The 22,346-nt window shown below is 46.5% G+C and overlaps 1 protein-coding gene across 2 annotated transcripts in view; it reads left to right on the plus strand.

Annotated features, from left to right (window-relative positions):
* The window catches only part of OLFM4 (olfactomedin 4), a 32,106-nt gene extending 24,686 nt beyond the window's left edge, over window positions 1-7,420 (plus strand). For both annotated transcript variants that reach the window (XM_074982852.1, XM_074982853.1), the window contains one exon: window positions 5,513-7,420. In XM_074982852.1, the coding sequence (XP_074838953.1) occupies window positions 5,513-6,309 (797 nt within the window). In that variant the 3' untranslated portion in view covers window positions 6,310-7,420. The remainder of the gene's footprint in view (window positions 1-5,512) is intronic.
* Window positions 7,421-22,346: the final 14,926 nt, after the last annotated feature.

Raw genomic sequence — 22,346 nt, forward strand, 5'->3', positions numbered from 1 at the left:
ATGTTTTCTGCACAACTTTGACTTATTTGAAACCACTTCCTCTGCTTTTGGCTCAGTTATATTTATAATATGTGCATTACACTGGCCTTTTATCCTGTTTTCAGATCTGTTTCCTGCTCTGCCTTCATATTTTGGATGGGTAAAGTGGTCTTGGTAGAGCCAGAAAAATCCCTAACCTGTCTAAGGAGGATTAATTGAAGTTGCTTGGTCTTGCAGTATTTGGGCACACGACTCCTCAAATGCTGCATCCCGAGGTGCTGTTCACTGATGCTCTGTGTAGAGAGAGCAGGCCTATTCTCAAGCAACCTATCAGAAAGTCCTGTTCTCCAGCTGGCCTGCTCTCTGACTGCAGTTTTCTAGTGCATGGCCCGGCCAAGATGGGATTGAGTAAATCTGTTGATAATAGAAACTCATTACTTTTACCATGCCTGCAGCTGTTTCCAGCCTTGTCGCTATTTACTTCCCCATTTCACAGAAATGTGTCCCATCTCTTCCATCCCTGGGACAAACTGAGTGGCTGTCTCACTTTTCTGCTGAATTCAGCTGAGTGTATCAGGAGAAGAGTACAGAGACCAGGTTCTGCGGGGGCTCAGCAGCTGGCTCTTTGCTGCACTGGACTAAAATTCTCTGGTTCTCAGCCCAGAGTGATGAGCCAAACGAGACAGTAACAGGCAAATGGAAAAGCAAAGCTGTTCCCCCTCCCCCACCCCATTTTACCCTCAGGGACTAATACACCAGTTCTAGTTACTGACAAACAGCCCTTACCGAGGTGGGATGTGGCGTTAGCCTCCCGAGGAAGTGGTGGCATCTCTGTGAGAGTGTCGCTGATTTCATATCGCCCTATCTAAGTAAAGCTGGGAGGTAGGAAGAGAAATGGCAACACTCTGTTTTTTTTTGGGTAATGTAGTGGTGTCAGTTATCACTTGGAATGTCAAAGCCTCAGTTGGGTCTGTACTAACTTACAGCTGGTCATTTCTGTGGTGCTTGTATGAAACCAGGGCCATTCCAGCCACTGACCCAGGTTGGATAGGTCCCTGTGCCTCTGGTATCGGTGGGAATCAATGTGAGAGAAAGGGTTTGCCAGCATGGAGCAGATCACAGGAGTGGGGTGGGAATGAACGCATCCCCTTCCCCAGGGCACTGACAATTTCTGCATGGGGCGGTGTGGCAGCCCTTAGGAAGAGGGACTCATTGCTGTGCTGCTCTGAGGGCAGCCCAGAAGAATTGTGGTTCATGGAGCCACCTTTTCCCCTTTCTGCCTTGTTCTTCATGGGGCAAAGGGAAATCAATTCACTGCCGACACAACGCCTGGCCTGCCAGCTTAGCTGTGGGGTTATGGAGTCACGGCATCCCACTTTCCCACCATTCCCAAGCTCACTCCTTTTCCTCTCAGAAATGAGTCAGCAAGCAAATGTGCAGCGCCACTTCCCCCTGCGTGCCCCTGCCCAGAGTCTGTGCAGCCTGTCGGGGGAGGAGAAAAAAGCGTGTGTGTTTTCTTACCCACTTTACCTTATTCCCCTGCATGACCATGCAGCCTGCCTCTGAAAAAGAGACAAGACCCAGCATTAACCCTGGGATTTCAATGATCAGAGACCTAACACAGTAAGGTTGGGTCTGCACAGCAAAGTTATTTCAAAAGAACAGCAATCATTTCAAAATAACTATCCTAGCGTCTACACAATGCAACCGCTGTTTAGAAATAATATTAAAAGAGCAGTTGGCTTATTTAAAAATTGGTAAACCTCATTCTGTGAGGAATAGCACCTATTTTGAAATAGGGGCTGTTAAGACAGGGAATAGAGCATATTTCAAAATAAGCTATGGCGCATCCAACAGCTCTGTTTCAAAATAGGCTCTATGTGTGCATACGCTGTATTTCAAAATAGCGAAGTGATATTTTGAAATGCATTTTTGTATGTAGCAGTGCTATTCTGAAATCAGCTACTCTGGATTATTTCAAAATAAGGTTGCTCTGTAGACATACCCTAAAAGAGTTAAAATGTTAAAGTCCGAATATTTCATATGGATTATTTCAAGCACCTCCCAATATTTACAAAACAACACTGTTTTCTTTTGTGTATTTTTTCCATAAAATCCAGACAGAAAAGCAAGTTGATTAAATAAAGAGCAGTGAATTTCTCCGAACTTGTGCAGAAGACAGATAAACTGCCCTGACTGCCACAGAGGTTTTTTTAAAAACCTGTTTCTGGGAGAGTTTTCAAAAATCAAATTCAAATATCCACTGTTTGGAGCCTCAAACAATTTCTCATGTCATTAAATTGAACATGCTCCTAACTTTATTTTAATAATTCATGCATGGTTTCATAAATAAAAAACAAACAAGTGTTCAGCCGAGAGATCTCTTTAAGGGAAGAAATAATAATTTATTATTTCTTTTGTAAGAAAAGGTCTCTCTGCTGAACACAGGTTTGTTTTTTATTTATGAAATGGCACATGAATTATTAAAATAAAGCTGGAATGGGTTCAGTTTAATGACATGAAAAATTATTTGAGGTTGCATATATATGAGTTTAGTAGTATCTCACTACCAGCAATATTTTTGGACCAAAATGCAGATTTATAGACATACTTAATAATCATTTAATTTTGAAATAAGATTGCTGTGAGTTAAGTTCAGTAATAGATTCAATATGTCAACAGTTAAGAACAAACCATAATGCTGGAGGTAAAGATACAAAATAGATATATAAGACAAATGACTCCACTTGATTTACGGAGTTAGCAGTCTGAAAGCTACTTTGCATCATTGTCTGCATTATCTTGCATTGCTTTAACTGAGGTCTGATCACCTTCAAATATCAGTCTGCGTGCTGGGTACTAAGGCCATGCTATTAGCCATGCTAGTGCCATTTGCAGAGCTATAGCCCAAATGGCCATACAGTGCCTGAACTGTGTGCTATATCTGGAAAAAGGGCCTCAGGTCTCAGCGGTCCACTCCCAGTCAGTAAAGCACATAAGCATGTGTTTAAATGCTTTGCTGAATCCAATCTTAGAATGCTAGCGTTGCAGAATACTAAAACTGGAAGGGACCTTAAGAGGTCATCAAATCCAGTCCAAGTGGATGGTTCAAGACCAAGCACCATCTAGATCATCATTGGCAGATATTTATTTAGCCTGCTCTTAAATAGCTGCAGTGATGGGGATTCCACAGTTTCCCTGGGCAATTTATTCCAGTGTTTAACCACCCTGATGTTTAGGAAGTTTTTCATAACATTCAGCCTAAACCTCCCTTGCCACAATTTAAGCCCATTTCTTCTTATTCTTTCATCGGAGGCCAAGGAGAACAAATTTTCTCCCTCCGCTTTGTAACACCCTTTTATGTACTTGAAAATTGCTATCATGTCCCCTCTCAGTCCCTTCTTTTCTAAACAAACCACAGGTCTCCTTCCTAGGCAGCCATTTCTGTTGTTGAATGCGAGCAGCTGATTGTTCCTTCCTAAGTGGACAACTTTGCATTTGTCCATATTGAATATCATCCTATTTACCTCAGACCATTTCTTCAGTTTGTCCAGATCATTTTCAATTCTAATCCTATCCTCCAAAGCACTGCAACCCCTCCCAGCTTGGCACTGACTGCAAACTTTATGGCTGTGTCTACGCTGAGCCCTAGTGCTGACAGTTTGATGCAAAGAAGTAGTCTGGAAAATGCAAAACGGTGACTCATTTGCATATTCATACAGCTAATGTGCATATTGATGAAGCCAGTTTTCATTTCACAGCAGAACTCAAGCAGGGTAGATGTGGCTGTGCCGGCAAAATCCCCCTCTGCTGACAGCCCCTCATGCCTAATCGGTTATGCTGCAAATATACAAAATAGACTCATGAATATGCACATCAGCTGTATGACTATACAAATGAGCCGCCATTTTGCATTTTCAAGACTATTTATTTGCTTCAAACTGTCCACACTAGGGCTCAGTGTAGACACAGCCTATATGTGTACTCTCTATGCCATGATCTAAATCACTGATGAAGATATTGAACAGCACTAGACCCAAAACTGATTCCTGTGAGGCCCTTCTTGTTATGCCCTTCCAGCATGACAGGGAACCATTGATAATGACTCTCTGGGAATGGATTTTCAGCATTTGTGATCTCTGCACTGATTTATGATTTCATCGGCTGTTGTCCTGAACTGGTTGATAGGAATATGAAGCTCAGGTCTGGTTGGGTAAAATTTATGTCCCAGGTAGTTGTGAATGCTGTCTAGTGGTTAAAGCACCTGACTTTGAATTAAGCACTGTTGGTTCTAGGTCTGGTAATGCACTCACTTGTGGTGTGGGTAGTGCAGGTCTCTGTGTGTCAAATGACCATGTTTTTAAAGAACCAGTACATGTGCACAGTGACATTTTTAGGGCTGCACAGAGCCAGACAAGGGCACACTTTTATGTTAAGGTGTGCCGGTTTCACCACTGCCAGCTTCTAACTCAGAGAGACATGAGTAATTTGGAGTGGAGGATTCTTCCCTAGTAATGCAGTGTTCAGCATTTGTTGTGAAACATTGAACAAGTGGCACTAACGGGTACTCTGAGCAAAGGAAAAACTTTGATAGTGTCAACGTTCCTTCATGTTCTCTTCTTTCCAGATCTTATTCTGAATGCTCATTCCACTGGGCTGTTTGTTCTCAGTAAGCAGTGCAAATTCTATCCAGCATAGCAACACATCTACAAGAAGCGTGGGGTAGCTATAAAAAGCCAAACATTTTGGCTGATGAAATGAAAAAGAACCAGGATATTTCAATTATCCTGAAGCTTCTGGGACACTGTAAGAAAAACCAGGACTGTCCTAGTTAGACCTAGCTTGCATGGACACCTTATAACTATGTCCCATGTAAACTGGCGATATTTAGCTGCATGTGACAGCGCTGTTGTAGGGCTATGCTAATTAATGTCTGAATTGCTTTGAGAGCCTCAGAGGGAAGGCATTGTGAAGTATTGTTTTAAAGTGGTGATTTTGACTGCAGCATGCTATTCTGAAATGATTCTCTAGAATTAGTGCTGTTAATTCTCATTCTACCTTCTGGAACTTGCTGAGGTTCAGAGAGACCACTTGTTCCTTCTTGTTTCCCACATTTCCAGAACTGTGCTCCATTGCAGCAGCAAATGATGCACAACGCTTCGGTAACTGTATGTTCTGTGTGATTTCCCCACCCATTGGGTTGGAAAGCACAGAACAGGTGGAAATAGAAAACTGATCACTTATTTACAGCCAGTAAGTACTGACAGACAACTGAGGTCCCTGACATTTGTTGCTGGTTTGTTGGCTGTTTTTTCAGTGAGACCCCAGTTGTAGCGACAAGACCCCTGTATTTCAGACTTACCTGAAATATCCACATACCTGAAATCCACATGCTGCTTACATGGGGCAAAGCAAATGATTGAGAAAGATCTGTATTTCTGTTCTTGCAACAAAGCTGATTCTAATAAAGTGCTGTGAATCCTTTCTCCTAATCACGCCATTTGAGAAGTCTGCATTGTCTCTTTGCTTACAGGCAGCTGTGGCCATGGTGGAATTATGAATATCAGCCAGCCCTATGTTGTACAGCTGAACTGGAGGGGATTTGCCTTCAAGTATGGCGCCTGGGGCAGGGATTTCTTTCTTCAGACCCCTCAAAAGGACCTATACTGGGTTGCACCTTTGAACACAGATGGAAGATACTTAGAATATTACAGACTTCATAATTCCTATGACGATTTGCTGCTATTCAAAAATCCTAGAGAAAATAGAATTGCATACGGGGAAGGCAGCGGCACTACAGTTTACAATAATTCAATGTATTACAATATCCATAGTTCAAGAGATATGGGCAAGCTTGATTTAAACACAAATACATTGACTGTGAGGAAAACTCTGCCCAATGCTGCTTATGGTAACCGTTTCTCTTATGCTGGTGTTCAATGGCAAGATATGGACTTTGCTGTGGATGAAAGTGGATTGTGGGTAATTTATTCAACAGAGGAAAGCACAGGTAACGTTGTGATTAGCAAACTCAATGCAACCACCCTGGACGTGCTACAGACTTGGAAAACAAGGCAGTACAAACCAGCTATTTCTAATGCTTTCATTGTGTGCGGTGTTCTGTATGCCACAAGACCTGTCAACACTAGGAAAGAGGAAATATTTTACACGTATGACACAACCACTGAACAGGAAGGTAAAATCAGCATAATTATGGACAAAATGTTAGAAACAATTCAAAGTATCAACTATAACCCCTCAGACCAAACCCTGTATGTTTACAACGATGGCTACCTTGTTAAATACAGTCTGATTTTTCAACCTATGTGACACTGATGTGAACATGCACAGCAGCTAGAGATCACAGAAGGTCAGATTGTATAACCCTTTGGTCAAAGTTAATGTTAGATTAGGATCTAACCCTACTAAGAATAACTACTGGGCACAGGGTGTATTACTGTGAGCAGTCCCACGGAAGGGATCCCTTGCAGTAATCAGCTCTGTCCTTGGTAATATCAGGTTGCAAGATTGGGTTCTTAGCTTTTTAATTGGTGTTTAGGTACAATGGTGGAAGGTGGCTAGAAATGCCTTTGCCTTAAAGATAGATTCAATAGATGACTTATTGATGGGTAGAACATGCATAGCAACAGGGAAATTGCTCACTCACTGGTGTATTCCTATATTTGGATGACACAAGGAAACCGAACTGCTGATTTGTCTCCATTCCTCAAGGTATGGATGGCCATCAATATCACATTGAATCCTGGCCTCAAATAATTACCAAAAGATTAAAATCAGAGGGGCATTAGGACTTCATCTTTGAAGAGTGGCCCATCAGTTAAGCTGAAGCTGTGGAAGTGGTTGCCATGGCTCTTTCCTTGCAACCCACCAGTGTATTTTAGGTGCCTGAACTCCACTGTACTACTTTCCTAAAGTTACACTTCAGGGGAAAAAGCCCAACTCTAGAGACATTAACCACCTTTGGATGGTTGCATTTTCTTAGCACTGCGTCCTGGGGGCTGATCCAGCCCTGAAAGCAGTCTCTTGCTGTGTGTCAGACGCATCAGCAGAACAGAAGCGATGCCATCCTACATGCTTTCATTTAGCCATTTTGGCATTCTGCAATTCACTGTGACTTCCATCAGCGTCTTTCAATAACACTCCGAAAACAAGGAGCCAAATACTTTGCTTCAGTTATCTTACAGCAGATGTCCACCTGGCACATGAGAGGTATTCATTACAGAATACTGCAGAAGGGACAAGATCTGTCATATTATCTTTGTTTTTAAACACTACCTATGCTTGTATCAATAGTTATATTTTGCTCATGTCAGAAATAATGAGATGTATAATTATGAAGATGCATTGAAAGTTTGCTGGTTTTCTTTTATCAATGCTATCTTTGTTTCAAAAATGATTAATTTTTGTTTAATAAAGTATTATAGAAGTCCTAACCCTTTAGTTATTGAACTCACTGTGCCATGGCTGGAAAACTTTTGGGATCAGCAAGAAGCCAGCTTGGCCAATGACACTGGAAGCAGAAATCAATACGCTTCTTTGGCTTAGAGTGTTTAAGAGCTCCTGGAACAAGAAAAAGATGTGAATCAATGTCAGTAACTAGAAAAGAGATTTAATTTCCATTCATTGAAATACAGTGGACTCTCAATTTATGCGAGAGTTCTATTCCCACTCAAGTCAGGGGGAGGCTTTTACCCTGTCAGATCACACATTCTGTAGCTGGGGAAGCAGCAGAAGCACCTGGAGCTCCTTTTGCAAGGAAAGACCTGGGGCTGGAGGATCAGCTGGGGAAGGTTAAGCCTGGCAGTAGGTTGGGAATTTAAGCCTGGGATGGGTTAGGTCTGCAGGGGGGCAGGGATGGAGTTGTGCCAGAGCCCCATAGGAGTGGGGCCAGATGAGCTGGTGCAGGGGGGCTTAAGCCAGAGCCACACATGGGGTTAGTGAGCTGGAGCCTTGCTCGGGTGGAGCACTGAGCTGTGGGGGGTTGAACTGGAGCTGCATGTGAGGCGTTTGAACTGTGGCAGGAGGATGGAACTGAAGCTATGCACGGGTGGGGGGGGGGTGTTGAACCAGGATGGGAGGATGAACCGAAGCTGCATGAGGGGTGGGTTGAATGGAGGCAGGAGGATGGAACTGGAGCTGCCGGCGGGGGTGTTGAATGGTGGCGAGTTTGAGCTGGAGCAGTTTGGGGGGTGGTGAGCTGGAGCTGTGTTGAGGTGGTGAGCTGGCAGGGGGGTTGAACCATGGCCAGGAGGGGTTGAACCAGAGCCACGCATGAGGGTTGTTGAGCTGGAGCCAGAGGGATGGGGGTGGGGTGTGAGCCAGAGTCATTTGCAAATGGTGAGCAAGCCTGACAGGGGGCTGAACTGGGGCTGGGTGGTCAGGTTGGGGGGTTGAGTCAGGGCCAGAGGACTGGGGTTTTGAGTTGCACTTAGTTTGCCTTAATGAGAGTTAAGTGCAACTCGAAATTGCGTGTTTCGAGGGTTTACTGTACACCAGCTGATGACACATCTTTCAGTCGGGTGCTGCCACTTACTCGGTATCTACCTCTGTTTCCTGAAAATGCGTGAAACGAATTTGAAAGCCGACCATCACTGGCCAGTCATCTGATCCATGAGTGTGACCTTCAAGGAATTCACAGAAGCCCAACTGAAGGTGTGTTTAAAAATGAAAAGCTAAACGACAGCAGAGTATTTCTCGCTTCACATTTTTGTGGTGGTGCCCAGCGTTCCCTGTAAGCCGGGTGCTTGTGCAGTCTCTCAGGAGAGATTCAAATGCCACCCAGCTCAGCAGCAGAGCACCCACAGTCAGGCAGCTTTTTAACTGATTGTGCACATGCACATGTCTTGGTGCCCAGAAAAAACGTTTTCTGCACATGGATGGAAAAGATTAGCAGGAACATTTGGGTGGTGTCCCAAATCCCAATAATTCCCAAGAGCTGCACTAATCACAGGTGTACATGGCATCACATTGAGAGGAGCAATCTGAGGCTAAATCCATCATGATGATGTAGGTTCAGTGTTGCAACACGTAACTTTAGGTTCCCCATCACTTTCCGGACTCATCAGCCCTGATTCAGGCACACGGGAGCTCTGTCAATGTTTGTGGAGAGTAAGACACTTAAAAACAGCACTCACCAAAGCTGAGAAGGGAAGGTCCCCAGGGTAGTCAGAAGCAAGCAGTGAATAGAGGGTTGTGTTTAAATCCACTTAATACCACTTGTACTTCACAGCTTGGAACCCTGTCCCGGAATTAGATGCTGAATTCAGATCAGTCCTTATTGGAAGCTCCAAGGAAGATGTGTAGGCTGGCCAAAGTGACTTGTTATACCCTGTATTTAAAGCATTCAGCTGGGCTGTGGGAGATCAGGGATCAAATCCTGCCTCCTTTTGTATCAGAGCAAGTGTCTGAACCCAAATCTTTACCAGCCGAACAGGTATGCTAAGCACTTGGCTACAGGGAGTTCTGAAATGGGTGTGGGAGGAGAGGGCTTTCTCAGTCTCACATATTAAAGTCGTTTCACTTTGCCTGGAACACTTACATATCCTGTGAGCCAAAGGGCAAGTCAGAATGACCCTACAGCAGAGTGAGATGAGTGCCTGCCTTATGCTATGTCTACGTAGGAGCATTACTTCAAAATAAGCTTTCTCCTGAAGAGATTTTCTGGAAGAGCCTATTTTGAAATAGAGCGACTACACACAAATATGCATTTTGAAATAGCACCCGGCTATTGTGAAATAGAGCATCCTGACACATAGAGCCTATTTTGGATTAGAACCCTTGGACGCACAACAGCTTATTTCGAAATAGCCCCTATTCCCTGGCTACACAGCCCTTATTCCTCGTAGAATGAGGTTTACCAAATTCGGAATAAGCCATCGATTATTTCAAAATTATTTTGAAATAGCAGTTGTGTCAAGTAAATTGCTCTGAAAGTTATTTTGGAATAGTGACTGTTATTCCGAAATAACTGCTGCTTGGACACAACCTTACAGACCCCATGATAGTTCTACTTCAATGGCCATTTAAACCTGGACCCCTCCTAAATGCTAATACTAATTTGTTACTGCTTCCTATTATTGTCACTACAAGAAATCCTGCACAGACCAAGAAACTTGCTAGTAGGAAGCAGGGCCAAACCAGTCTGCTTTCTTTTGACCCAAAAAAAGAGTGCCGGTTATGGAACTGGAAACGTGGTACTCCCCAATTTTATTTTTCTAAAGGAACACAATATCAGCTGAGGCTTGCCAGGCTGAATGACAATGCAATGTGAAAGCAAGCAAGCGCCTTCCACTGGGAAAAGAGACAAAGGTTTTATCTTAATTCAACGGGAGCAGGATTACAATGCCAAACCATGGACACAAAGACAGAGATTCAGTTGTTTGGAGATCCATAGCTGATGTGAGTCCTCTCCACAGTCTTTTATTTTGGCTTGTCTCTCTGTCATCTCCTTATGCATATTTTGCTATCTATTCGTTGTAGCTTGGTTAATAAAGCAAGGTTGCGACATTCGCAAGTGCCATATTCGCGAATTTAATTATTCGTGAGTGGCCTCGTTTCCCCAGGGCTCCCAGCCAGGGAATGCCAGTGGCTGCCGCTGCTTCTCCGGGGCCCTGGGCTATTCACTCTATTCGTGAAATTCAACATTTGCGAGGGTTCTCAATGTGGAACCCTCGCGAATGTTGTGACCCTACTGTATTGAGCTCTTTTCATTCCTCTCAAGACCTGCACTGCATTCGTAGTCACTGCTGAAAGTCTGACACACTTCCTGTCATTCAGTCACCATGAAAGTGCTCTTTGAGTCTTCAGCTTCTCAAGATCCATGCATTCAAGCTATAGCCAAGTCTTGCCCCATCTTTCTCCACAGTCTTTCTATTATTGGGCCCTTTCCCTCAGATCACAGCACTAAATCACTCTCTGGGGCTTATCTGCATTCTCTCTCACCTTCCTGGCACCCACCTCTCTCTCCTCTCCTCACTCTGGAAAGTCAATTTTTTGAGCTGTCACAGCAACTGTACCAGTTTTTTTCTTGAGTCTCATTCAACATGTTGTAGGCAAACTTTTTTTTCCTACCTTCACGGCCTTTCACAGACTAAACCTCCCCTGCTTGTCTGTTCTTCTATCCATCCCTGTTCCCTCTGCTCAGCCAACGTTGCCAGTATCCATCATCCATTAGTACAGCACTACAGAATTCACAGTCCGGTTTGGCAATTTCATGGCCACAGGATTAAAAAAAAATCATGACTTCACTTATTTAAATCTGAAATTTCCTCGTGTTATAAGTGTGGGGGCCCTGGTGGAAAAGGGAATTTTGTGTGTAGCGGGTGCCACAAGATTATTTTAGAGGGAGTTGCAGTATTGCTACATTTACTTCTGCACTGCTGTCTGCAGAGCTGGGCCCTCTGTCAGCAGCTGCTACTCTTTGACTACCCAGCTCTGAAGGCAGCAGGGGAGAAGTAAGGGTCACATGCTATGGTATGGCCATCCTTACTTCTACTCTGCCATCAGAGGTGATGCCCGGCCAACAGCTGCTGTTTTCTGCCTGCACACCTATTAAGAGAGTGCAGAAGTAAGGGTGGCAATACCTTTTCCCCCAAAAAATAACCTTGAAACCCACTGCCACTCGCTTTGGGATTAGGACCACCACTTTTTGTGCTTGTCAGATTTATTTATATTAAGATATTAACTATCTAAAAATTATAGAATCATAGGGCTGGAAGGGACCTCAGGAGGTCATCTAGTCCAGCCCCCTGCTTCAAACAGGATCAACCCCCACTAAGTCATCCCAGCCAGGATCTTGTCAACCTGGGACTTAAAAACCTCAAGGGATGGAGAATCCACCACCTCTCAAGGCACCGCATTCTAACGCTTCACTACCCTCCTTGTGAAGTAGTTTTTCCTAATATCTAATTTACACCTCTCCCTTTTCAACTTCAGACCATTACTCCTTGTTCTGCCATCTGACACCACTGAGAACAGTTTCTCACCCTCCTCTTTAGAACTCCCCTTCAAGAAGTTGAAGGCTGCTATTAAACCACCCCTAAGTCTTCTCTTCTGTAAACTAAACAAGCCCAAATCCCTCAGCCTATCCTCATAGGTCTTGTGCTCCAGCCCCTTAATTATTTTTGTTGCCCTCCACTGAACCTGCTCCAGCACATCCATATCTTTTTTATACTGCTGGGCCTAAAACTGGACACAGTATTCCAGATGTGGCCTCACCAGTGCCCAATAGAGGGGAACAACTACTTCTCTAGATCTGCTCAAAATGCACCTCCTAATGCACCCTAGTATGCCGTTAGCCTTTGTGGCTACAAGGGCACACTGTTTACTCATATCCAGCCTTTCATTCACCATAACCCCTAGGTCCCTTTCCACTGTACTGCTGCTTACCCAGTCAGTCCCCAGCCTATAACAATGCTTGGGTTTCTTCTGCCCCAGGTGCAGGACTCTACACTTCTCCTTGTTGAACCGCATAGATTTCTTTTGGCCCAGTCCTCCAATTTATCCATGTCACTATGGATTCTCTCTCTACTCTCCAATGTATCTACTTCTCCCCCTAGTTTTGTGTCATTCGCAAACTTGCTGAGGATACAATCCAGCCCCTCATCCAGGTCATTAATAAAGATGTTGAACAACACTGGCCCCAGAACCGAGCCTTGCGACACTCTGCTTGAAACTGACCTCCCTCCAGGTATTGAGCCATTGACAACTACCCGTTGGGCCTGACCATCAAGCCAGCTTTCTATCCATCTTGTAGTCCAAGGATCCAATCCATATTTCCTTAGCTTATGGGCAAGAATGTTGTGGGAGACCTTATCAAAAGCTCTGCTGAACTCAAAGTACATCACATCCACTAACTTCCCCATGTCCAGAGAGCCTGTTACCACTTCATAGAAGCTAATCAGATTGGTCAGACAGGACTTTCCCCTGGTGAATCCATGTTGGCTACTTTTGATCCTTTTCCCCTCTTCCAAGTGCTCCAAAATGAATTCCTTGAGGATCCCCTCCATTATTTTCCCAGGGATTGAGGTAAGACTGACTGGTCTGTAGTTCCCTGCATTGTCTTTCTTTCCTTTTTCAAAGATGGGCACTACATTTGTCTTTTTCCAGCCATCCGTGACCTCTCCAGATCTCCAAGGGTCTTCAAAGATAGTGGCCAAAGGTTCGGCAATGACCTCTGCCAATTCCCTCAGTACCCTTGGGTGCATTAAATTCAGACCCATGCATTTGTGCACATCTAGTTTTTCTAGATTGATCAGAACTTGTTCCCTCCCCACAGATGGCTGCTCTCCACCTTCCCATACTGCATTGTCTAGGACCATTGTGTGAGGGTTGACTTTGTCCATGAAGACTGAGGCAAAAAAAGCATTGAGTACTTCAGCTTTTCCGACGTCATCTGTCACTAGATTACCTCTCACATCCGGTAAAGGCCCCACACCTTCTCTGATAACCCGTTCATTGTTAACATGCCCGTAGAAACCCTTCTTGTTACTCTTCACATCCCTTGCCAGCTGCAGTTCCAATTGTGCATTCGCTTTCCTGATTACTGCCTGGCATTCTCCATCCACATTTTTATATTCCTCCTTAGCCAACTGTCCACGTTTCCATTTCTTGTATGCATCCTTTTTGAGTTTAAGCTAACTAAGGATTTCCCTGTTAAGCCAAGCTGGTTCCCTACCATGTTTTCATTTCTTACTATGCAGCAGGATGGGTTGTTCCTGTGCCCTCAGTAAGACTTCTTTAAAATACTGCCAGTTCTCTTGAACTCTTTTGCCCTTCATCTTTGTTTCCCAGGGGATCCTGCTCATCAGTTCTCTCAGGGAGTCGAAGTCTGCTTTTTTGAAATCAAGGGTCTGTATGTTACTGCTCACCCTTCTTCCTTTTGTTCGGATCCTGAAATCTACGATCTCATGGTCATTGAAACCCAGGTTTCCACCCACTTCTACATCTCCTTCTAGTTCTTCCCTGTTTGTGAGCAGCAGGTCAAATTGTGCACGGCCCCTGGTTGGTTCCTTCAGCACTTGTACCAAGAAGTTAACCCCAACATTCTGCAAAATCTTCCTGGATTGTCTGTGTGCTGCTGTATTGGTCTCCCAACAAATGTCTGGATGATTGAAGTCTCTCATGAGAACCAGGACCTGAGATTTGGAAGCTGCACTAAGCTGTCTCAAGAAATCCTCATCAACCTTATTTCCCTGATCTGGTGGTCTATAGCAGACACCAACTACAACATCACCTCTGTTACTTCCTCCTCTAAGCTTAACCCAAAGACACTCAACTGGTTTTTCTCCCTCCTTATACTGGAGCTCTGAGCAATCATACTGCTCCCCCACATACAGCACAACTCCTCCTTTCCTCCCGTCTGTCCTTCCTAAACAATTTATAGCCTTCTATGACCGTGCTCCAATTATGCGAATCGTCCCACCAATTCTCTGTTATTCCAACCACCTCATACTTCTTTGACTGGGCCTCCAATTCTTCTTGTTTGTTCCCTGTGCATACATCTGGCAGCTGATCCTCATTGTTATTATCTGCATTGTTACAATTACTTGTTGCACCTTATCTTAAATTCTGTGGCACTGATTGAATCTCTCTAGTCTGGCACCCTTGGGACCCAGCTGGTGCCAAACCAGAGAATTTGCCAAACCACAGGAAGTCAATACTTGATTTATGTTTGCCATATTTATTTATATTAAGATATTAACCATCTAAAAATCATAGAATCATAGGGCTGGAAGGGACGTCAGGAGGTCATCTAGTCCAGCCCCTCTCCAGCAGCATTTCCAACACTGGAAGTGAAAGCAGTGGAATGCCTACTGGGCTCTTAGAAGACATTTGGGGTAAATTGGAGCTAAATAACAGCACCGTATGAGGGTCTGTTTACAGTAGCTCTCTTCTGTGGTGCTACAGATGTGCTTCCTCTGTTATTCTCCCTCTGTCCATTCTCCTGGAACAATGGCCATTTCTACTGCCTCAGAACAAGGTTTTAAAGAGACTATGTTCTTTAAACCCCAGGGGCATTTCACTGGTAAATAACCAACAGAAGAGTGTTAAGTAATTAACACTAGAACTGTTCGTCAGAGCTCAAAAATAGGCTGAGAACAAATAGGAACAGTATTCCTCAAAAATCTTCAGCAATAACTACAATTCATGATTTTTCAATCTCTTTTCCAGAGACAGGCTGTTGTTTTTTATGACTGTGTCCCACCAACAGTATGAAAAAGGCTACCCCTTGGTTTTGCGCTTTGTGATCACCTCCAACTCATTTTGTCAGTCTCTAACTTTCAGGAGCACTAATGTTCAATCACCACAAAAAGGCAACACAATATCAGCTCCCATCTTACGTACACCTTACAAATGTAGGACAAATTCATGGAAATGTGTATGTCATTATGTGAAAGCCTGGGAGGGACAAAATGACTGACTGCGGCCACCCCAGGACAGGTATCAGGAGAAGGTCTGGGCCACGTCAGGTGAGAAGGACAACCCAGACCTGAGCCAGACATGCATGGAGCGGTGAGTACTGCAGTTTGTGACTTTGCACTGGGAATAAAGAGAGTCTGCAGCCAGTGAAGCGTGGAGGTTGACATCGGTTCTCTGTAATTTGAATGCTTGCGTGACTGATTAAGACAGATTCTGGCGCTGCCCAGCTGATTAGTAAAGTGGTCACAGCACCCCCAGCCAGCAGCATGTATTTCTAATGGTGGTGTACCCTCTCATGTGCTCTGGTGCTCCGAACACAATTTATTCTGGCCCTGGATGGAGAAAGTTAGAGGGAAGCCTGGCTGATACTCTGTGCAGCTTTGAAGAACATAATATAACTGCCTACAGGCAACCTTGAAGCTGGAACCTCTGGAGCTTAAAGCAGGGGCCGCTACATGTTTAGCTAACCACCAGCTCCTTCTCAGTGAAGGTTGTGGAGGAGATTCACTCTTACTTTCTGTAAGTGGTCTAAATGCCACTATGGGGGCACAGAACCACACCCCTAGGGCTATGCCCAGACTGCAGGGATTTGTCGGCATGAGTTTGTGTCAGAAGAGATCTTCCGACACAACCTGTTGACAGATCACCTCCACACACAAAAGTGGATTGAAAAAGTGATCCACTCTGTTAACAGCAAGTGGACAGACTGCCCAGCCACACTTTTGACAAAGCTGCCACCTGTAACAACAGCAGCCAGCGGTGCAGGTCACCCATTCCTTCTGGGAGCTGGTGCCAGAGCCCTGCAGAGATGGATGCTTAAAGGGACCCTCCAGACAGCCAGTCCCTGACCCTGCCGTGGGTTTGCCTACCCCTGTGAGGGACAGCAGACGTCTCCAAGTGCCTGCTGTGCTTGCCCTGCATTTTGGGGTGACACAGAAGGTCCCTGAGTGCCATGACACTTCAGCTGCTCCTGGGCTTGCAATGGTCCCACATGGACATACTGCAGCTGGGGCTGAACTATCTAGCAGCTGTCTTTCTGTTCCCCACTGAGAGTGAGGCCAGGAGCACCTTCGGGGCAGGCACCCTGGCTGCAGGATGGTCACACCCGCACCCTCCCTGATGGGTGCACAGGCAGCTCTGGAGGCACCACGTCAGTTTGGACTGGTGGGACTGGCTGCTCATGGAGCAGTGGGATGAGCAGCAGTGGCTCCAGAACTTCTCCATGCAGAAGGACACCTTCTTAAAGCTCTGTGCCTGGCTCACCCCTGACCTCCAGAGACAAGACACCCAGCTGTGGCGAGCCATCCCCATGGAGAAGCAGATCGCTATTGCCCTCCAGAAGCTCACCACCCTGACAGCTTGGTGGGCAACCAGTTTGGCACGGGGAAGTCCACTGTCGGGGGGGTTCTCCTCACAGAGGTAATGCACTTTTGAGCGGCAGTCTCTCCCCCCTCTCCCCTCGACAGGGGGACAGTGTCCCAGCAAAGGGGGACCCTTAAGAAGCAGGGTTGGAAGGCGTGTGTGAAGGGTAGCGGCTGGGGTGCAGGGAAGCCCCATTCCTGGGGGACCATGCTTTTCCACCCTCACACAACCCTGCTGTTGGGGAGGGGCAGCCTCACAAGGAGGCAATCCTGGAGAGCTCCGGGGGGAGTGGGGAGCAGATGGGAAGGGGCCAGGGACTCCCCAAGGGCACAGGCAGTCCCTCCTTCAGTCCTTGTTGTGTGTGTTTGATCACCTTCTCTCACAGACCCTTGGGCCAACAGCCCTACCCCATCCCCACCACAACCCCTCCCTTCCCCCTCTCACCCCTCTCTGAGCCCTGCACAGCAACCATGGACACACGTGTGGTGAACAATGAAGTGGGGTTTACCGAACAAAATAAAAATTGTGCAAAACAAAACCAGAGTGATTCAAAACTATTTACAGGAAACGCTGGCGTACAAACCCCAGTACAACGCCTCGCTAGGGATAAAGAAGTGCCATGCCGCCATAAGCATTTACAGTGGGGGGGGCATGGGATGGGGCGGAGGTCCTCAGAAAATGGAGGGTGTGGGGGGCTGTGAATCAGACAGGGAGTGGAGTTGGCCCTGGGATCTCCTCCCACTGTGGGTTTGGGGCCCTCATCGAGGCTAGGCTTGGGCTAGGACCATGGGGAAGTATGGCTGGGGAAGGGCCGCAGCATGGTCTGGGAGGGCAGGGGAAATGGGGCGGGGGGCTGGGGGCCAGGGGGAGTGGCCATAGCTCTTGCTCATTAGAGCAGGTGGAGGTCTAGGGCACTGTGCGGGAAGGCTGGCGAGTGCAGGGCAGCAGGGGCAGCCATGGGGTGGCGCTGATGACAGCATCAGAGCAGGACATCAACTGGTCGCAAGCCTGTGACTGCCACTGCACATCAACCCTGAGGTGGCACTCCGTGGTCCTGTGGATGTCTCTCAGGGCAGCGATATGCTGCCGCGGGAGCTCCTCGTGGATGCTCTGGCTGCGGGGGCAGACTGGTTGTGCTGTGGGGATGGCTTGGCTCTCGACTGGTGTGGTCCAGCTGTGCAGAAGACAAGGATGAGAGATAGTGAGTCATTCATGCAGTGCAGCCCCTAAGGCCGTGCCCCCCCCCTGTGAGCAGCAACCAACTTCCCCCGGGCCAAGGGACAGGGATGTCCTGGGAGCAAAGCCACGTGTGGCCAGCACAGTGGGCCCTGCTGCACAGGGGCTCCGCTTTGCCTCAGGGACTGTGCTGACCAGTGCGGTGCCCCTCCCTGCTTGAAGGGCTAGTGGACAAGGGGCATCTGGCCACAAAGAGGTCCCCTGAGGGGTGGCGTGTGAACTGGGAGCAGCCTAGTGCTCCCCAGAGCACACTCACACACCTGCTGCTTGCCACACTGCCTCGAGAGTGGGTGCTCCTCTTGCCTGTGGGCACGACCGTGTGCCGCACTCCTCAGTGTGTCTGGGGTCAGGCTGACACCCTTGTGGCTAGCCCAATTCCAGCCATGGAGGGTGCTGGGAGGACTGCTGGCTGGGGCCTGGGGCTCTTTCGGCCTCCCTTGAGCCTGGCAGGAGGAAGCCCGGGGGCGTTGGGGGGTTGTACTTTGGGTCCAGGTGGTGCACACTCTTGCTGCACTTGATTTTACATGATGGGACTGCAGCGTGAGGTCCCACCCAAGATGGCTGAGTGGTGCTTGCAGTCTGCCCCATCTGTGCCTGCCTCTCATGCCCTGGGGTATGTAATGGGCTGGGTACTCTCCAGGGCGACCCTCGCCCAGCTCAGAGGATGCCCAGGACGTGGCTTGGCTGCCAGGGACCAGGACCAGGACCAGGACCAGGACCAGGACGAGGATGCTGGTCTTGGAATCTGGCTTTGGCAGGGGTTGGGCCTCGGCCACCTCCTCCTCCAGGGGCTTCTGTTGTACTAGGAGGTTGTGGGGGGGAGCTCAAGCCCTGTTTCAAGGCTCAGGCAAGGCATTGAGGTGTACTCCCCCCTCCCTGGGTGTGCTGCAGCTCCCTGTAGTAGGGGCAGGAGAGTGGTCCTGTCCCCAAGCACCATACAGCATCCTGGGCCCACACAACCCCCTGCCACAACTCCTTGACCTTTGCCCTGACCTTCTCAAGGGTATGGTGGGGTGTCCCTGTTTGGCCAGGGTAGCAGCCAGGCAGCTGTTGATTTCAGCATTTAGCCAACTGACCTGAGGGGTCTTGGAGGCTTTCTCCCTCTGCCCAGAGATCCAGGAGGGCCTGGATCTCTGGGCTGGGCCAGAAAGGGGCCCACTTCTTCAAGCCCCTGGGGATGGTCCCACGATCCATGAGGCTGCTCACTGAGGGGGATGGGAGCCTCGGGCTCCCTCCAGCTGAGCTATGGGGGCAACGGTGTTGGAAAGATGCAGCTGGGAGGGTGTTGGACACAGCAGTTGGCAGCTTTGCTGCTCGCAAGCTCACAGCTTCCTGCCAGGGGGTTCCCCAGGCTGCCTGTGGCTTTAAGAATGGCTGGAGGCAGGAACCATAGAGTGCTGATTGCTGTGGACAGGGCACCCGCTGGGGCCCCTGTGAGGCACCCTGGACCTTTTCTGTCAACAGAAGGCCCCCCGAACATCCACACCTTTGTTTTGTCAACAGGGCTCTCTCACCAGCGGCGTTCTTCCTTGCGGCAAGTGGGGTACAGCTGCTGCCAAAAGCGCTACATTCTGTCAATTTACCGTCGACAGAATGTGCTTTGCAATGTGGACGTTCTGCGAGTTTTGTCAACAAAATAGCCAATTTCTCAACAAAGCCCTTCAATCCAGGCATAGCCGAGGGCTACGGTTACTGTGATGTGAACTGCTGGCAGCAGTATGCAAATGGGAGGTCTCAAAAATGCAAAAAGATGCTCATTTGCATATCTGTTCACCAGTAGACGCTGCTGTCAGCACAAAAAGGCCATGGAAATCTGGTTCTGCTGGCGAACCTGCTCCCTTTGTCGGCAGCCTATTATATCTGACTTCCTCCTGGCATAAGAGGCCGCCAACGAAGTGGGGGTTTTGCTGGCAGACCCACGTTTATGCAGCCTTTTTGTGCCGGCAGCAGCATCCCATTTGCATATTCGAGACCACACATTTGCCTAGTGCTGTTGGTGGTTCAGGTCAGTGTAACTATAGTCCTAGTGTAAATAATACGTCATAACCTCTTAAAAGTGAGCGGACAGCAAATGTGTATGGAATGAAGTGCAGGCAGTCCTTTGCAATGAGGGGCGTTTTGGAATCTCAGATCAGAGTCTTGATGCTCTGGTTCTCAGCTGATTTCTGAGTCCATAGGTTTGTCTTTAGGAGAATTCCAATTTCCAGTTAATCAGAGTAGGGCCTTGGTTCTGATTTGGACTCAGGACTGATTGGCTCAATTTTGCACAATTCTTGCTTTGGCCCATCATTGTGTAAGAGCATATCGTCCACAGCAGTGTTGAAGACTGAGATTTAAGACTCACAGCTTCCTATGAATGCCAAATGCATAACTTAATCCACAGAGCTTGTTACCATCCACATTCCAAACAGAACCAAAGCCTTAACAGTTCTATTTGTTGTATACTAATGGAAATACTGTTTACAGCAGAAAAATAGAGATGCAAAGCCTTTTTATGCATAATGGAGCACTTTTTGTATATTCAGTAGTAAGACAATTTGTGACATTTTGACTGGAAGCATTGTTTGCTTCTTCTTATTGTGATAACCTGGAAGAAAGAGCAGAGTTAAAGGCTCAGACTTCTTGGAGCTCCATGAAGTCCTGAGTTATACAACTGCTCTCAGATTTAACACTTTCTGATTCTCCATTATGGGAATATTCTACAAGGCAGGTACCATTAGAAGGTCCCAGAGCTCAAGCTCCAACCTGAGCCCATAATCTTATACACCCATTTCTCAGCTCCAGAGCCCAAGACCTGCAAGTTTGAATCAGCTGATTCAGGTCAGCCTTGGTTTTTTCCTCCCCATGTAGCTATAATTCAGAGTGAGAAAGGGATGAAAAACGGTGTGAATCTACTAATGTCACTCTCGTCCATGCTGGGTGTGAATTCTCTTCCTTCTAAACAGATGGGGATAAAGGGGTGTGGGACCCAACCAGAGGCGTTGGCCGAGTATTTTTCGGTAAGTGTGCGTGAGAAAAGAGATCTCACAGAAACTGAGGCCAGTCGGAGAGAGAGAGCTGCTCCTTCAGGCTGCCTAAGTGCATGTGGCTGACCCTTGAAGAACCCCAGGAAGAGCTTTGGGTTCGGATGGAAGCTGAAAAGAAGAATCTTGGTGCTGTGATCCAAAGAAGCTATTTCCTGTTATCTGATTCCTTCCCCACTCACTGGCAGCTGAACTTTGTACATTCTTTGTAAATAAAATTATATCAAAGAAATACCTGAGCATCACCAGTTTCTGCTCTGCACTGGGGAACCCACAAACAGATTAGACGATCAGGTCGAAAAGGGTCAACAATATATACAGTATGGAAGAGAAGGGTTGTGACCCTCATTACTCTTGAGGAGTACAATGGCACAGGAGTAGGGTGCATAAATTGCAGGGGGTTGCTGGTAGATAAGTAGGATGGGGCAGAGTTTAGGATGTTTGTGGAATCTTAACTGTGGGAATTCTAACTTGCAGATTAAGAGAAATAAGTTGTGTTGAAGATCTCCTGCCATTCAAATGTTTTTTCTAAACAGGCTTGTGAGAATTCATTGGTTTTCCATAATTTTGGCAATACCAATGTTTAGTTTAAAGCATTCTTAAAGATTTGTTAGTGCTTCAATTTTTCACAGTCAGGGGAAATTACAGAGGCACATAGTGGGGATGGGAGCATCTGATAATTATTTAATGACAGTAGATGTTGAGACTCAAAACAAGTCAGCTTTATAACAATTAAAACAAATTGTTATCACCTTGTGACTAAATACAAAATAAATACCCTTAAATCAAATTCCAGGAAGTTTGCAAATAACATTTTTCTTACTTTGCGTATCTGTACATTTTGATTCGAAAAGTAGAATATTGGTGTTCAAAAGGAGTAGTTATAGAAAGATTCTGAGAATAGGATGGATGCAGAAGGTCACCAATGAGGAATTATATAGGAAGATACAGCTGAAAGAAAACCTGCTGCAGAAGGTTATAAAACGGAAGCTACAACTATTTGGACATATTTGCAGAATGAACGACAAACGAAAAATCAAGACCTTAGTATTCGGCATAATGGATGATTTGAATAGGAGAGGCAGACCCCACAGAGAATGGATAGATGATATAGTAGATTGGTGTGGAGCTAGTCTACAGAAACTAAGCCACTCTGCACTGGGCAGGGAAAGATGGAAGGAAATAGTGAGAGAGGCATCAGACACCAACAGGCACTGAGCCCATGGTTATTGATGATGATGAAATTTTGATTATTATTGATGAAAATACTTTTTCATTGGTTTTCTATGTGTTTGATGAAATTGA

Source organism: Carettochelys insculpta, chromosome 1, assembly GCF_033958435.1.
Source record: "Carettochelys insculpta isolate YL-2023 chromosome 1, ASM3395843v1, whole genome shotgun sequence".
Lineage (NCBI taxonomy): Eukaryota > Metazoa > Chordata > Testudines > Carettochelyidae > Carettochelys > Carettochelys insculpta.